Here is a 17,921-nt window from a genome sequence, read left to right as displayed (position 1 = left end):
GCCAGTGACTCAGAACTGCAGTGGGGAGGGTGTGTAGGGGGAGAACGATGGAGAAGAACTGCAGTGGGGAGGGTGTGTAGAGGGAGAACTGTGGAGAAGAACTGCAGTGGGGAAGGTGTGTAGAGGGAGAACGATGGAGAAGAACTGCAGTGGGGAGGGTGTGTAGAGGGAGAACGATGGAGAAGAACTGCAGTGGGGAAGGTGTGTAGAGGGAGAATGATGGAGAAGAACTGCAGTGGGGAAGGTGTGTAGGGGGAGAACGATGGAGAATAACTGCAGTGGGGAGGGTGTGTAGAGGGAGAACGATGGAGAAGAACTGCAGTGGGGAGGGTGTGTAGGGGGAGAACGATGGAGAAGAACTGCAGTGGGGAGGGTGTGTAGAGGGAGAACGATGGAGAAGAACTGCAGTGGGGAGGGTGTGTAGAGGGAGAACGATGGAGAAGAACTGCAGTGGGGAGGGTGTGTAGAGGGAGAACGATGGAGAAGAACTGCAGTGGGGAGGGGTGTGTAGAGGGAGAACGATGGAGAAGAACTGCAGTGGGGAGGGTGTGTAGAGGGAGAACGATGGAGAAGAACTGCAGTGGGGAGGGTGTGTAGAGGGAGAACGATGGAGAAGAACTGCAGTGGGGAGGGTGTGTAGAGGGAGAACGATGGAGAAGAACTGCAGTGGGGAGGGTGTGTAGAGGGAGAACGATGGAGAAGAACTGCAGTGGGGAGGGTGTGTAGAGGGAGAACGATGGAGAAGAACTGCAGTGGGGAGGGGTGTGTAGAGGGAGAACGATGGAGAAGAACTGCAGTGGGGAGGGGTGTGTAGAGGGAGAACGATGGAGAAGAACTGCAGTGGGGAGGGTGTGTAGAGGGAGAACGATGGAGAAGAACTGCAGTGGGGAGGGTGTGTAGAGGGAGAACGATGGAGAAGAACTGCAGTGGGGAGGGTGTAGGGGGAGAACGTTGGAGAAGGAGCGAGTCAGAGAGAGACTGGTGGGCTGAGAAAGACCAGAGAGTTAGAGAGGAATTATGCTTAATTTATACATCATGGTTGCGGGCCAGTGTTGCATGCTGACCAAAGCAGATCTACAATCTTGTACAGTATAGATCAGTTATTTTCGGCATGCGATATGGCACGCAACCAAGTATAAATCAGTTTTTCTGGTGTATAGGCCATGAGGAGTTAACACATTGAGTACGCCGACTGCCTTCAAAATATAGGCTATAGAATACCGGAGGTGTCTGATCGCTTTTACTTTGAAAGCCATGAACCGGAAACACTTTCCTAAAAAAGTTGACTTTACAAAGTGACCTCAACATCCCCGATCATCTTAATATATTGTTTTACGCTCCAAAAAGCGTTCATATTTTGCGGGAGAGACGGATGAGGAGCAGAAAATAAGCGCCAGCATATCGCTCTATTCATCACCACGGAGAGCGCCCTGGATTAGGAGCTACGAGTCATTCTTTCCGTCTCGCTAACGTGGGAGTCAATAATAAGCTAATAGTTGCACTGAGCGTTAGCATACGGCAAGCGAAAAGCGAAATGCCAAAAAAATAAATAGGAAAAATTCTGAATATTAATATCTCGCCCCGCATCGCTGGGATGTCGCTAGGACGTCCTCAGACGTCCTTAGAACTCTACTCTACTCTATCCTATGACGTTCTCAGGCGTCCTACGTGCTGTAAGTGTTAATGGCAGCAAATTCCTTGGGACCATCATTTGTGACAAAATTTGACTCAGGGACTGCCATTGAATTTTCGTTTTTTTCATGTCATACTGTATAAAAGCAGGGAATCATATCTTCAAATTGACATTGGTTGTTCAGTTTGGCCCACCAGTTTTGGAGATATGGCTTATAGAGTAATGTCTTGAGAAAACAGGCTTGAAAGGTTCACTTCTGTGGACTCATTACAAACATTACACCTAGCTACATGTTTGGGCATTTATTTCATAAATTTACATTATTACTTATTGTCTCCACCAGGCCGAAGGCATGTGGGGAGAGTATGTTTTGCACTCCGTCCGTCCGTGTGTCCGTCCGTCCGTCCGTCCGTCCGTCCGTGTGTCCGTGTGTCCGTGAACAGCTAATCTCGGCCACCGTTAACCCGGTCGATGCCATATTTTGCACACACACTCCCTGGATGCCAACGATGAACCTCTGCCCCAAACTTTCCAGTTTTTCCTGTTATAGCGCCACCAGGAGGCCGCTTTGTGCAAAACAAGTTTTTGCACAGTACACCTACAGATTTTGTCCAAACATCACACAAATTGGTACACAGTCTCTCTAGAGCCATTCAACGAAACGGGTCTTTCAGATTTATCAGACTCCATCCTGATTGGTTAAGATTGGCTTCCAAAGTTCACAGGAGTGCTCAGTTTCAAACAAAATGCTGCAAATCATGAACACATCGCGTGATTTCCGTAAAATTGTGCACCCACATTCCCACTAGGCCGAGGACGAAATGCCACATGAACAATTTCAACTCAGCCTCAAGGTGGCGCTATAACTGGCCGAAAAGTGTTTTTACCTCTAACTGCACGAATCTGTGGATAACCTGGTGGAGACCTGTGCCCGGAAGGGCACTTTTTCTAGTTTCATACATGCTCTAGTATGTGAAGAGTCTGCCTGTGCTATTAACTCATTTTGGAAAAAAAATAAAAGTTTTTCTCCTCTGGTGAAAAGCTATAATTTGACAATAAGACGTTTCAGGTGTCAAAGGCAGAAATGGGTTAGCCTGGGTTCCAGCCTGATTTGCTGCATTCCACGGACCTGAAAATGTGATTGATTGATTGATTGAAATATTTACAGTTTGCAGAATTACAGTACATTTCAAGCACAAACTCAATACAAAGACTGTTAACTGTGAGTGGACGACCCAATTAAGCATTACACTTGTTTACAACAGGGTCCACATTGTTCAATTCATAAAAACATTTAGAGACATACAAATAGACACTTCTATGTAGCTAAAGAACAGAACAGGAATTCATCATATAGGAAGAAAAAAGGGAAAAGATATATATACAGTGAGGGGAAATGGGGGGGGGGGGGGATTCAGATTTTACAGAGGCCAGTTTCGAATTGCAGCCATCCGTAGGTGCCCTTTGAGAGCGGTTTTGAAGGAGTCAAGGGATTCACATGTCTTAATGACTGTTGGTAGGGCGTTCCACATTTTGGTGGCATAGGAGCAAAAATAATTTAGTCCCTTGTTTGTGCCGAATCTGGGTTGTACATGGTTTGTTGTGACTTCTCAACTCAGTCTGGACAGTCTCCTAATCTCAACTCAGTCTGGACAGTCTCCTAATCTCAAACTTGGTAGGCAGGACATATGAAAGGCTGAAATGGAACCATGGCTTCTGGTTGGTCTGTGGTGTGGGTTGAGGAAAAACACCAGTTTGACGTATCGCACTGCACAGTTACTGCTGTTGTCCTGCAACGTCCCCTTATCATTCACTAAACTCACCCCACACAGCCATCATTGTTTTTGTACTACTGCATCTGACAGTGGACTAATGAATCGTTTACTTTTTACCATAGTTTTTTACTCTCACCTCTCGAACGGCGCTATTTTTTGCAGTGAGACAGTGGGCAGCTTCTAACCGTGAGAAGCATGGACAGAGTGGCGCTGGCTGATGACATATCAGCAACAACGTGGCTACGTAACAGTTGATGTTATCAAATGCGAGTCAAGCAGCCTCTGTCCAGACTGAGTAGCGACTAGCGACTCAGCGAGTGACAATTCAGAATCACGGAACGCACGATTCAGGCTGGAACCCAGGCTAGAAATTAGTGACTTTAACAGAGCTGTTACAGAGAGTGTTCTCACGTCCTCTATCACAGTTTGGTATGGAAACTGGCAACTGCTCAGCTGACACAAGAAGGACCTAAATAAGGTAGTGAAGAAGCATTAAAAAATAAAATAATAATGAGGATCTGCCAAGCATCTGTGATATTCATAACGCCTGCATTCTAAGGACGGGTCTGAAGATAATCAGGCTGTTTTTGTTCCACATCTTCAGGAAAAAGATTACAAAGCATTAAGATCAAAACTACCCACAGCTTACAGTATAGGCTACAGTATATATCCTGACAGAGTTATCCTCTCATCATCAGTTCAGAACATTAACTGAATTTGTGTGGGATTTTATTTTTTAATGCACCAGCATTTTCATATTTTATACTATTATATACTATTGTATTGTCGTGTCCACTGAGCTCACACTAAGTCAAATTCCGATCAATGTCTCATTGAAATGCTAATAAAGTATTGATGCCCGAATCTTCATTCACATCATGAATCCTGGAATTCCTGAAATAATTGGTCCCAAAGCCGAATTCTGAGTCCTGTCCCGTGTGTTTCAAACCAGAGTTTCTCCAGAAATATGTGTACATTCCTAGGATGAGGATACAAATCAACGTTGAATATGCAGATCTATTACAAATAAAACATTTGTAACAACAACAAAATCAATATGGACAATATAACAAGAAAAGAAAACTGCAAGAGCATATCACAATAGTAAAAGTCATATCACAAAACGGTAAACATCTAGGGAAAATATTGAATTCACCCAGGTTCATTTGGCAGACCACATGGAAAGTATTTGGTGGTTAAGAGAATTCATTTTAGAACCTTACTTGAATTGGTGTGAAGATGTAAAGGCAAATAATTCAAATATATTACACCCTCTGAAGCCTGAGTTTGAGACATAAAGGCCTTTTCAGGTCTTTGAATGTTTGTTCATGATTGTCTTAATTTGTCACTGTCCAACGCACCTGCATCCGCATCTGAAAGATATACAAATATACGAACTATTGAGTGTAAAATTGGAACCAAATTGAAGGAGCCATTCTTTTCGTTTTTGTACATACTCTGAGTTAAACTTACACTACATGTCCACTAAGGGAGTTAATTTAACAATGAACATGATTTGATTTTGTACAATTCTTGCGGCGCTACAGTCATCTATACCGATTAATAATGTTCTTATAGTTATTATTAGGCCACTGTCCTTTGCTTGCCGGCTGTTAATATTCTGTGTTCAGCTCGGTGTGTCTTTAAAATGCATTTATTTAAAGCACAAGCAGCACTCTATGTGGACGTCGGACGTATTAAGCATAATCAATGGATATCGTGTCTCTCCGGAATGCTCTGAACGTACCGTGTGGAGCAGGTGGAACGTCACATTGACGCAACACAGATTGTGATTCAACGCAATGCTCTTCAAGCAGGCCATGCCTGGCATATAAAAACAAATCTTGGCTTCCTTACAGAGGCGTTCCATCCCACTGCTATCGCTCTGCTGCCTACCGACCAGAAGGACTGGCGCGTTGGTGCCACCTGCCAAGAACTGGCAGCTTGTTCACAAACCGTCAGCATGCCTCCCAGCTTCCACCACCACGCTGCCCACACCTACACTATACTCATACCTTCCATTAGCTTTTTGAAGATCTTGTCAGTGATTTATCCCTCGTCTCTATTACATGCTTAGAAATGGTGTTGGCCAAGAATCACATGGTGAATGAAATCATGTATAGGGGAAACGGGGAGTTTTAACCACGTATAAATTTAGTTGACTGAGTCCCCCAGGGGGGTCTGTAATTGGCCTCCCCCTTTTAGTGCTCAACACTATCTATGGCAAAAACTGCTATTTTCACTGAGTGTTCGCCCTCAGAATTGCTGCTCTATTTGCTATTTAAATGTGATCATGTTTTGGATTAATGAGATCAAATGTTCTTTTGGAGTGGCACTAAACAAAGATCAATAAAGAAGCCGTGTGTGTGTGTGTGTGTGTGTGTGTGTGTGTGTGTGTGTGTGTTTATTAAAGACGGTTATTATCGAAGCGTGGAGAATGTGAGCCTCTGTTGCCATGCCGATCTATCTTTGGTTACATGATGAGGTGCCAAGTGATGGTTGGTCAATATTTATAGACCCATAACAGCATGCTTTGTGTGCACAGTGGTTGTCTCTGCCAGACTATCTTGTCTCTTCTAATGCTCGTTCCTCCTTTCTTTTCACTCCCTATTTCCCTCTGTCTCTTTTTTCCTGCCCACTCCTCACTAATCCCTGTATCTCAGTCCCTCCATTTAATATTCCTTTTCTTCCTCACTTCCGGGCCTTTGCGACCGGAGTTGGCTCCCCAGTGTTTTTGTAATGGGGAATGATCAAGCCATTTCACGTCGGAGCATCTTAACTACGCTTGGCATTTTACCCCCATCTGGACTTGTGCTGAGTAAAGTGCTTCTTTTGTTAACGGCAGGAAAATTGGTCTAACACATTCAACTCTAGTGTACTTCTAACACTTAAGGGTACTTAGCTTTCCAAACAGCTCCCCTTTGTACTGCGCCAGCGTGCGCGACGTAGAATGGGGGGGCACTGTCCTCAAAGAGCCCACAATAAATCTTCAAAACAAGTCAATAGGCATGAAATTACAATGTGTGTCATTCTGTGTTGTGCCGTTCAAAAGAAGGCACATTGAATAAGAGTGAGTACTGAGTATACCAATTTACGGATGAAAATTGGATTCTAATCTCACGCCATTATCGGCTTCAGTGGATTTTTTCACAGAATGAGCCGAGGCAACGGGAGAATGAACCCTCACTATGAGAGACACTGTGTAGGAGAGACTCAGGAGCACGCCATAACACCAGACAGACACCAGGGAGAGAGAGAGAGAGAGAGCATACTGACAAATATTTCACGAAAAAGGAAGAGAGAGGCAGAGAAACATCTGGGAGAGAGAGGAAGAGCACCAGTGGTGGAAAAAGTACAAAAGTATCAATACAGCATTGTAGAACTATTCAGAATAATAAATGTACTTACCGGTAAGTACCAAAAGCAGAAGGTACTCACTATGCAGAATGTCCCATTTCAAGTTTTCAAATGTATGCAAATATTTTGAAAATAACAGATCTACAAGCTGAGAGCTTGTAGATCGGACTATTTTCAAACGGCCGCAATGCATATAGGGCTGAAGTGGTTAATGTATGTTCTGTAATATAAAATCAAAAAAGTAATTACCGGTAATTAAAGTTTTCAAATAATTGTAGTGGAGTAAAAGTACAATATTTGGCACTTAAGTAAATGTACTTAGTTACTTTCCGCCACTGGAGATTGAGAGAGCACTGAGAAATATTTCAGGAGAATGGAGGAGAGCTAGAGGCAGAGAAACATCTGGGAGAGAGAAAGCAGGACAGCTCTACACGGTAGCATCATGTGACCGTCGGACTGTGGCACCCCACTGTGAGACGATAAACCACAAGAGTTTAATGGAACCGTTAGCCTATGAGGAGTGATCAGTTCACTGGCTGTCAGCCAATCAGAGGCTCTGCCTACTGGGGCCCTCATTAAGGGGCAAAGGAGTAAGGGGATCTGCAGGCAGGGGTCCGACCTAACGCATAGTAATTACTATGAATTATCTTCTTATCTTCTCCTCTCCATCCTACATTTCTACAAAGCCATCCCGTGACAAGCATTGTTAATTAGACCGTTCTCCATTTTCCTTTTTATCAGCAGCAGAAATCCCTTTTACAGAAAACGATCGGGAGATTAAATTAGGGGATTTCAAACGAGTTGAAAATTAAGAGAGAGACACAAGAGGGTTTTGTTTCAGGGGATATGCAAATTATTATGTTAAGATGAGAATTGTGTGCTCTGCTGGGGAGAGAAATCAGATCAGAGCATTGAGTTTGATGTAATAGCAACAGCCAGTTTATATATAATTCAGTGCAGGACTTGACAGCATCAAGAGATTTGTACGACTGAGGGAATATTGTAGGTTTGGGCATGTACTGTAATACAAGATTTATTGGCCATTTTTTTCTGCCCTTGCATCATGCCGGCGGGCTCGTGCGTGCGTGCGTGCGCGCGTGCGCCCACCCTTCCTCATACATTTCCTGTGGTGGCATAAATTCTTTGTCTACATCTTTCTGCCCTTAAAGGACCACTTCACCACTTTTCAACCTATCTTCATATAATTGGTGCTCAGTAATGATCATGATAATTTTTTTAATATATCCTATACCGAAACAGACGCTTGCTTACCCCCTCCCTAATACTATTACCAACAAGTAGGGGTCAGCAGCGACAAGAGTCTATAGTACAAGGGGTCTATATAAAAATATTTAAAAAATAATAATTATGAACTTAATATTGTGTAAATAAATAATGTAAACATTTACATTATTTATTTACATAATATAGATATTGAATATTGTTGAACGCGGGGGACTGATTTTCCCCCGCGGAATAATAAAGGTATCTATTTATCTATCTATCTAACAATGTAACTAGTTTGGAATGTGGAGACGGAATGTTTTTGTGTGTTCATTCACAATGCATTTTGTAAGTGTTATGGCGTAAATGGACATTTAATACGCTGTGAGCTTCAGCCCAGCCCATAGGCCTTTTCGATCAACCAGAAATGTTGGATGTAATGTTTATGACATGTCATAGTACTGTTGATGGAAATAAACTAAATAAACAAACTCACTCGCTTCCTCACTGTCCTGCAGGGCGAGCTCTGATGAGACTGACGGACAGGAAGCTGGAGAGAATGGGCATCATGCAGGAAGCCCAGAGACAGTACATCCTGCAACAGGTCCTGCAGCTCCGCGTCCGCGAGGAGGTCCGGACCCTTCAGCTCCTCACGCAAGGTACCAGAAACCTCACCACAAAAACACGGCTTTAAGCAGTAGAACTCATGAAGGAGTCACGGTGCATGGTTTAACTCTGAGACTATATCAATGTAACCAAATGAATGGGTCCACATTTGGTTTCATATTTGTACCCCCACACTCAAGTTGATGGATGGGTGGATATTTACTGTGTATTAGGGGTGTTCGATATGGCGATAAATATTGTCTGGACGATACAATTTCTCCACAATATGGCTTTTTAGAGTTATCGTTTCCATCACGATAAATTTGCTGCATTATCGTGATGGAAACGATGTGTACTTCTGCAGTACACGTCGTTCACCAAATATAACAAATCTACAAGCTAACAACGTGTCGCTACTGCACCGCAATGCAAGGCATTGTTTGCTTCTAGATCGGTTGTGTTCTGAGCACTCCCAAAGTCCCCGGCCCCTTTCTTCTGGGCAGAGAGGGAAACAGGGGTGCGTTGCGCATTCACGTTTCACTCACTGGCACTCAGGCACTGCGCTCTGCACAGAATAATATGTAAAGAAAGACAAAAGAAATGGACGGCCAATTATACTCGGATGACGAGCGAGTGGAGGTTGAGGAAGGACTAGTTGAAGGTTCCCAAAAATATCTTTGTCAGTGGGATGGAACTATTTCGGATTCTCGGTAAGGGACAAGGACCAAACGAACAGTTTCGCCAACCGCAACTTCATACTTGCATAAACACGCTGTGTGTGTGTGTGCGTGTGCGTGTGCGTGTGCGTGTTGCGTGCGCTGTTCACCGTCAGTGTCCTCAAACTTTCATAATGACAATTTAAAGTGAATCCTACTTGATGCGACATGCGTCCATTGATGATACTTCTTGTAAACTGAGTTTAAAACGTTGCCACGTTCAAACGTATCCAGCAAACAAACTCCTCAGCTAAAAGTTATAGTATTCCAGGGAAGCAGATGGGATCAACACTTGCAACTTGCAAGGCGCTTAACATTTTAAATCCCTTTAGAGGGTAAAACCACAACATAAACCGGAGTTTCACTTCACTAAGGAATGACATAGGGTATTTTGCCTTGAAGTGCAGTAAATGAAGGCAGAGTGTTGACAAAGCTTTGCTTTTTTTGCCTTGAAAATCATGAAAGGCAGATGTTTTGCATGGCTCTGCTGTGCTCACTCAAGTACCCCTAAATGAATATGTATTTGACTGCGGACCCCCATCTGAAAAATATTTTGTGTGTGAGCTTGTAGATCGGCTATCAAATAGCCAATGTGTATGATTAAAGTGGTTAAATACTGTGGATATTTATGATATTCATAAATTTAGCTGGGGACCCCCTTGAACTGCTGGACCCCACTTTGAGAACCAATACCATAGGTTGTAGGACAGGTTAATCACTTTTTTTAAAGTGATTATATTATATCATATTTTGCATTTTTTCGCAACTTTTGCAATTTCTCACAATTTCTCACAATTTTAAGGCATAAATTCACATAAAACTGCATATTCCATTTCCATCGTATAATCAAGGATTTTCTCCCGCGTTTTTCTGGAGGTTCTACTAAATGGCATTTCTTTTTCGTAACGTTTTGTGTTACATTGTACTGTTAGAAGGCTTTCTTACCTTTATTTGTAGTTACGTCCCCACCAAAGAGGTCCAGGTGTTATTTTGTGCAAAAGTGCATTATTGGCTATTTCCCCTTATAATATAAGCTCTAAATGGGGGTTGGGTTTTTGTGCGAAAATAAGTAGTAAAGTGTGCTGCTTGGAATTTGATTGATTTGATTTTTGAGCGATGGAAATAAGCGAATTAGCACAATGCCCCATTCAATTCAATGCAATTCCATTAAATTAATTGAGGGCTTATGGTAGGGGAAAGAATGAGCTTTTGCACAAAATAACACCTGGACCTCTTTGGTGGGGACGTAACAACTACAAATAAAGGTAAGAAAGCCTTCTAGCATGGAATTCTCCTTTAAGTAACTTGAAACTAACCATAAATGTGCGAAAGATATCGTGATAATATAATTTATCGTGATAATACTTTTGTCCACCCCTACTGTGTATCATCATCTAAGGTGTGATCTTACTTATCATAACAATCAGCTTTGAGTCATCCATACATTTTATAGAACCTTTTTAAGATAATGATATATTTTTTTAGGCCTTATTGATAGTAGTATGGGTGACGAAAGCGGTGACAAAAGGTTGTGGGGGTCGGGACTCGAACCAGTAACACGCTGTCAGGCTGGATTACCAGCCTACAGTAGGTGCCCAGACGGCTATACCAGCTGTCCGGGCCAGAAAACCAGTTTATATGTCTGATTTTGTTATTGTGGATTACACTGAGATATCGGTATGAGTAGCTAAGCAACTCCTTGTGTGTTACAGAACATGTAGAGAGAAGACTTCCGCACACCCGGCAGGCAATTTGGGATTTGTGCGATGATGACAAGGAGTATACAATGTGCTGAAAGAAGGGACATCCGCACACTGCCACTTGCTGGTTCAGAGCAATTTTATTGAGCAACGTTTCGGTCTTGCGACCTTCCTCAGGCTTAATTCAAGAATGGGCTGACATTGTCACTAAATACATTTCAGGAAGTGTAAACAACCAATCAAAATGCATGTAATTTATCAAACAGATAACAGCTGTGAAGAACCTTGTCATGTGACTTGAAGGTGCAGTGTTTCTGTGAACATTCCTCATATATATCATTGAAAATAACAGATTACAATAATACAGGGGAAAAAAGAATTATACATAAATGTCATGCCATACAACATACAAGGAAGACATACAGTAAAATAAATGTCAAATGTAAGATCCTACTCTGTCCGAAAGAGTGGAAAAGAATAAGAAAAAGAATAAAAAATTGCACCTAAAGTGCCTATTGTACCGGCTGGACAAGAAGTACAGATCAACATTTTCTATAGCATAACATTCAATAGTAGTTCATCATTAAGCCCTTTGGGGTGTAAGGTTTGTAGAGTGTGGATCCAGTAGGCCTCACGTTGTTTTAAAAGGGCATCGTGGTTACCACCTCTTCTTGGAAGTTTGACTTGTTCTATACCAATAAAGCGGAAAGTAGATATGTCATGTTTAAGGTCATTGAAATGCACTGCAACAGGGTATTCACGGTCGTTTCTTCTGATCGAACTCTTATGTTCACTCATTCTCTGTTTTAACTGTCTAGTAGTTTTGCCTATGTATGCTAAAACCAAAAGGAGGTCTTATGTGTATTGCCACATTGAGCACAATGCCCACATGGATAATTTCCTTGTGGGAGTGGACTTAACAGGGTCTGTCTGAGTGAGACCTGGGGAGATTGAAAGTCAGAAAGTACAAGCTGGTCTTTTAGATTCTTACCCCGTTTAAAGGAGAATAGGGGTGGGTATTTGAATAGTGTAGCCAATTCAGGGTCAGAAGTTAAAATATGCCAATTTTGTTTAAAAATAGCTTTTATTCTATGTGAATAAGGAGAATATGTGGTTACACATGTGACCGAAAACTTTTTCTGAGTTGTTTTCAAAAGCTCAGAACGAGGTTTATTTAAAGCTAATGTGTACGCTTTATCAATACATTCAAGTGAATGACCTCTTTCAACAAACTTGGCTTTCATCTCAGATGATTTATCAATAAAATCCTCATTAGAGGAACAAACTCTTCTCAGTCTGTAAAACTGACTAATGGGTAAAGACTTAATGAGAGTGGGGGGGTGGTTACTGGTGGCCAATAATAAAGTATTACGATCTGTTTCTTTCTGATAGAGGGTTGTGGACAGGTTACCTTCATTCAATACTATCCACATATCAAGGAAGTGTACTCTTGATTGGCTACATTCCATAGTGAATTTGAGATTAGAGTCAAAGCCATTCAATAATGTCAACAAATGTTGAACTTCATCTAAGCCACCTTTAAAGACACAGCATATATCATCAATGTATCTATACCATTTAATAATGTTTTGTTTGTACATGTTTTTTTCAGAGTTGTAGACATATTTCTCTTCAAAATGTCCCATGAACAGATTGGCAAAATTGGGCGCAAAGATGGAACCCATGGATGTACCAGATACTTGTAAATGAAAATCATTGTCAAAACTAAAATAGTTGTATTTCAACACATAGGAGGCTAGATCAATGATAAATTGATTTGGTGGTATGCTTGTGTTGTCTCGACTGGCTAAATAGTATGTAAGAGCATCAAGACCAGCATCATGTGCTATGTTAGTATATAGGCTAGTGACATCTAAAGTGAGTAACCATGTGTCCTCAGATAGATCGGAAATATCAGAAATCTTATTACTAAAGTCAGTAGAATCCCTTAAAGGTTTAATAAAAAAGTCTACATATTCTGACAGGGGTGACAAGAGAGAATTAATCTGTGCCACAATAGGTCGTCCGGGTGGATCAATCATAGTTTTATGAATCTTTGGAAGTGTGTAAAACACAGGTCGGATTGGGTGTTGACTGTATAAGAAGTCAAATTCAGGTTTGGAGATGAAACCTTTGGTTCTTGCATTCTCCAAAAAAGTGAATATCTCACGCTGAAATGACAGGGTTGGATCCATAGACTGTAAAAAATATGGACAAAGCGTTCGACGGGTCTAACATGAACGTAAAATGAAGCCTGTAATAATATGCTAATTCCTGATGTAAGTCGCCATCTTTCTAGATCCGTTTGGTACCAGCTGGCCATTGGCTGGCTCCGTTTGGGTCCAGCTGGCCATTGGCTGCCCAGACAACGAGGCGGGACTTCCCAATCATAGACGGTAACGGTAGCCACGCCCCTCAGAACATACGCAACTTTATGGTGATTATTTTAATTAATGGGACCATAATTTTCCAAAAAGAATATTATGACATTAGAAATGAGACTTTAAACTAGTGACTGGAAGAAGAAAGTATTCATGACCATGTTTATTAAGGTAATACAGTCTAGGTGAAGTTGGGCCAAAATACATGGGCCTCTATGGAGCTATGGGGCTTTTTGGGTCCAGTCCAGCGCCACAACAGGCCATTATATGAACTACCGATTTCAAATGAGGCTTCACGAAATATCTGGCTGACTGCCCCCCTGGTTGGATCACTTTTAAATTTTTTATAGAACTTTTTATCTGCCAACTGGGACAGAATTTCTAGTTTGTATTTATGAGTATCCTGAACCACTAAACCCCCACCCTTGTCCGCAGGTTTAAACACCAAGTCTTTATCATCAAGCAACTCCACAAGGGCCTGTTTCTCCCTATGGGACAGATTACTAGACACTCTAAAAGGTTGTTCATTAGTTTTTAAAACATCCTGCTCTACGAGTCTGCAAAAAGTATTAATAGAAGGATTAGATACGTTCGGGCAAAAAGTGCTCTTAGATCTAAAGGGACTATTAACAGACGCCCCTGATGCTATAGGGTTTTTAGAAAAAAAGTGTTTCAATTTGATCTGTCAAACATTTAAACAGATCTACCTTAAGGCCAAACGAGTTGACCCCACTTGTGTTAGATACAAAGGACAAGCCTTTTGATAATACTGTAAGTTGGTCAGTAGACAGTTCCTTTGAAGATATATTAATTACCGTCTGTTGGAGTAACTGCGCGTCCAGGGACGGTGTTCTTTTCCTGGTTGCACGTTTGCCCCGCCTGCAACTTTTTTTCTTTTTTGGACTGTCTGTTGTTGTCCTAAAAAAGCAGGAGGACGGGGTGGTGGGATACTAGAGTCGCTGTCTCTGTCCGTCGTGAAGTCGCTGTCCATTGATTCTTCATCCCTGAAACGATGTCCTCTATGGTCCTGGGTCCAGCATATCCTCGGGTAGTGTGAGGAGGTTTCGCTGCAGCAGCAGGGCACTGAGAGTCTGTAGGTTGGGGGGAGGAGGCAGGTTTAGTGCTGATGTCCCAGTCGTACACCTCATTGTACAGATAGTCTTCAGCGTCCCTTTTAAACTTCTTTAGTTTCTTCACATGTTCCTTCTCTTTATATTTACCAACAGAGTCTTTTATAACAGAGTCTATAGTTTCAAACTCGTTGCCAAATTTACTACGGAGCTCAGTCTCATTCTGACTTTCAATCTCCCCAGGTCTCACTCAGACAGACCCTGTTAAGTCCACTCCCACAAGGAAATTATCCATGTGGGCATTGTGCTCAATGTGGCAATACACATAAGACCTCCTTTTTTAACCATCCTCATACTGGCAAGAAGTTCAAGATCAATAACATATGATCAAATGTCCCTGTGGTTTAGCATACATAGGCAAAACTACTAGACAGTTAAAACAGAGAATGAGTGAACATAAGAGTTCGATCAGAAGAAACGACTGTGAATACCCTGTTGCAGTGCATTTCAATGACCTTAAACATGACATATCTACTTTCCGCTTTATTGGTATAGAACAAGTCAAACTTCCAAGAAGAGGTGGTAACCACGATGCCCTTTTAAAACAACGTGAGGCCTACTGGATCCACACTCTACAAACCTTACACCCCAAAGGGCTTAATGATGAACTACTATTGAATGTTATGCTATAGAAAATGTTGATCTGTACTTCTTGTCCAGCCGGTACAATAGGCACTTTAGGTGCAATTTATTATTATTTTTCTTATTCTTTTCCACTCTTTCGGACAGAATAGGATCTTACATTTGACATTTATTTGCTTATTTTACTGTATGTCTTCCTTGTATGTTGTATGGCATGACATTTATGTATAATTCTTTTTTCCCCTGTATTATTGTAATCTGTTATTTTCAATCATATATATGAGGAATGTTCACAGAAACACTGCACCTTCAAGTCACATGACAAGGTTCTTCACAGCTGTTATCTGTTTGATAAATTACATGCATTTTGATTGGTTGTTTACACTTCCTAAAATGTATTTAGTGACAATGTCAGCCCATTCTTGAATTAAGCCTGAGGAAGGTCGCAAGACCGAAACGTTGCTCAATAAAATTGCTCTGAACCAGCAAGTGGCAGTGTGCGGATGTCCCTTCTTTCAGCACAGTGTTACAGAACATACCACACAGCTCTCTGTCAATTGTATTGCTCATTATGGATCAGAACCCAAGGTCAAATACAGACTATAACGTACTATATGAGCCTACAGGCGTCACAAGTCACCATATGATACGTCTAGTGTACTGTATGAGCCTACAGGCTTCACATGTCACCATATGATACATCTAGTGTACTGTATGAGCCTACTACTGTTATGTTATGTACTGTTATGTCACCATAACATCTAGTGAAGAGCGTACTGTATAAGCCTACAGCGGGGTGCATGCTTTAGTTCCGACATACCATTGGTCCGAACGACAACCTACCTCAAACCCTAACCTAACCATATATGATTATGGCAAATAATCACAGAATATCACTGCACTGAGAGACATGCAGCTGCTGTATACTCATGCAGCTGCTCTATACATCTCCTTACAACAGTGTTTTACAGGATTGTGCCGTTTGTAATAACACCATAAAACCGCCATTAGCCTTTTCATGTCACGCACCCCCTAGAGGGCGTTCACGCACCACATGGGGTGAACGCACCAGGGTTTGGGAACCCCTGGCCTACAGGCTCCACATGTCACCATAACATCTAGTATAACGTACTCACTGTGTAAGCCTACAGGCTTCACATGTCACCATTACATTAGTATAACATACTCACTGTGTAAGCCTACAGGCTTCACATGTCACCATAACATCTAGTATAACATACTCACTGTGTAAGCCTACAGGCTTCACATGTCACCATAACATCTAGTATAACATACTCACTGTGTAAGCCTACAGGCTTCACATGTCACCATAACATCTAGTATAACATACTCACTGTGTAAGCCTACAGGCTCCACATGTCACCATAACATCTAGTATAACGTACTCACTGTGTAAGCCTACAGGCTTCACATGTCACCATAACATTAGTATAACATACTGTGTAAGCCTACAGGCTTCACATGTCACCATAACATTAGTATAACATACTCACTGTGTAAGCCTACAGGCTTCACATGTCACCATAACATCTACCGTAGTGAAGAACTAATACTCCTTAAAGCTGCAATCAGGGTATGTATTTTAATGAATAAAACGTTGTTTTATTTTTAACCCATCTATGTGGTATAGTGTAACTAACACATGTGCAGTGGTAGCAGGTGGTGGCACTTTACGTTGAGAAATGTATAACTTTGTGTCGGGTAGGACACTTACAGTACTGATTGACAATGACACAAAAGCAGTGGTGTAAAGTAACTTGTACTCAATTACTGTACTTTACTGTGGTATTTCCAAATGTCTGTACTTTTACTTCTACTCCACTACATCTCAGAGGCAAATATTGTACTTTTACTCCACAACATTTATTTGAAAACTTTAGTTATATACTTTGTAGATTTTGATTATTGTACATTTCGGCCATTTGAAAATAGCCGATCTACAAGCATAATGAGCACATTTACTTTTGGTACTTTAAGTAATTTTTTTGTACTTTTACTCAAATACATTTTCAAATTCCTGACTTTTACCTGTAACAGAGTATTTCTGCATTACAGTATTTGTGTTTTTACCTAAGTAAAACATTTGAGTACTTTCTTTCCACCACTGCACATAATACTGCCTGAAGCCCATGCATATATATATCTCCCCTGAGCAAGCAGCGACGCCTTCTTGTCAGTAGTGGTAGACATTAAGGTCTCCCACACGGGAGATCTGAGATTCAATCCTGTGTAGGACATGACACATACGTATTGCATTTTTAAAACGTGGATGCGGTCTAACCGTATGGTGCATATGGAACTCATCTGGTCCTCCTCTCCCTGACAGCGGTTCCACCCCGGGGTATTGCCAGCTTACATTACAATAGTTATAGAATAGAATTCACATGCCAGCTGTTAGCCTAGAAATAATTGTTTTGTTTTTGCATGCATCCCTTTTTGGAACATTTGGTCTTCTTTACTCATCATCGTAGTAGCTGCTGTGTATACCTTGATTTTATTTAAGAAAAATAAATTAAAACATTTGCAAAACATCGCAACGTTATGACACAATGATTGTGTCATGGTGTTCCATAGTTTATACTGCTGTGGCATCTCATGCACAATACATCACTACTACGCACTGATATCCTCAGTGTTCATCTTATCTGTCCATTTGGTCCCAATGCACCCGACGAGATGCATCACACATGCTGCACCGTAATACATTATTACCACTATTTAATACCACGTCTCTGCATAACACCAGTGCAACAGCAGTCATCGAATCCCCTCAGTAACATACAACATCCACTTATT

At 41.6% G+C, this 17,921-nt stretch overlaps 1 protein-coding gene across 1 annotated transcript in view; it reads left to right on the top strand.

Moving 5' to 3' along the window:
* The window catches only part of samd12 (sterile alpha motif domain containing 12), a 144,631-nt gene that overhangs the window by 49,965 nt on the left and 76,745 nt on the right, over positions 1-17,921 (top strand). The window contains exon 4 of the mRNA XM_083767479.1: positions 8,508-8,648. Coding sequence (XP_083623605.1) covers positions 8,508-8,648 — 141 coding nt within the window. The remainder of the gene's footprint in view (positions 1-8,507; positions 8,649-17,921) is intronic.

The sequence above is a fragment of the Protomyctophum parallelum genome (genome assembly GCF_964188405.1).
Source record: "Protomyctophum parallelum genome assembly, chromosome: 1".
NCBI classification, from domain to species: domain Eukaryota; kingdom Metazoa; phylum Chordata; class Actinopteri; order Myctophiformes; family Myctophidae; genus Protomyctophum; species Protomyctophum parallelum.
The sequence above is the reverse complement of the archived record's forward strand: the minus strand, read 5'-3'. Positions and strand labels throughout refer to the sequence as shown.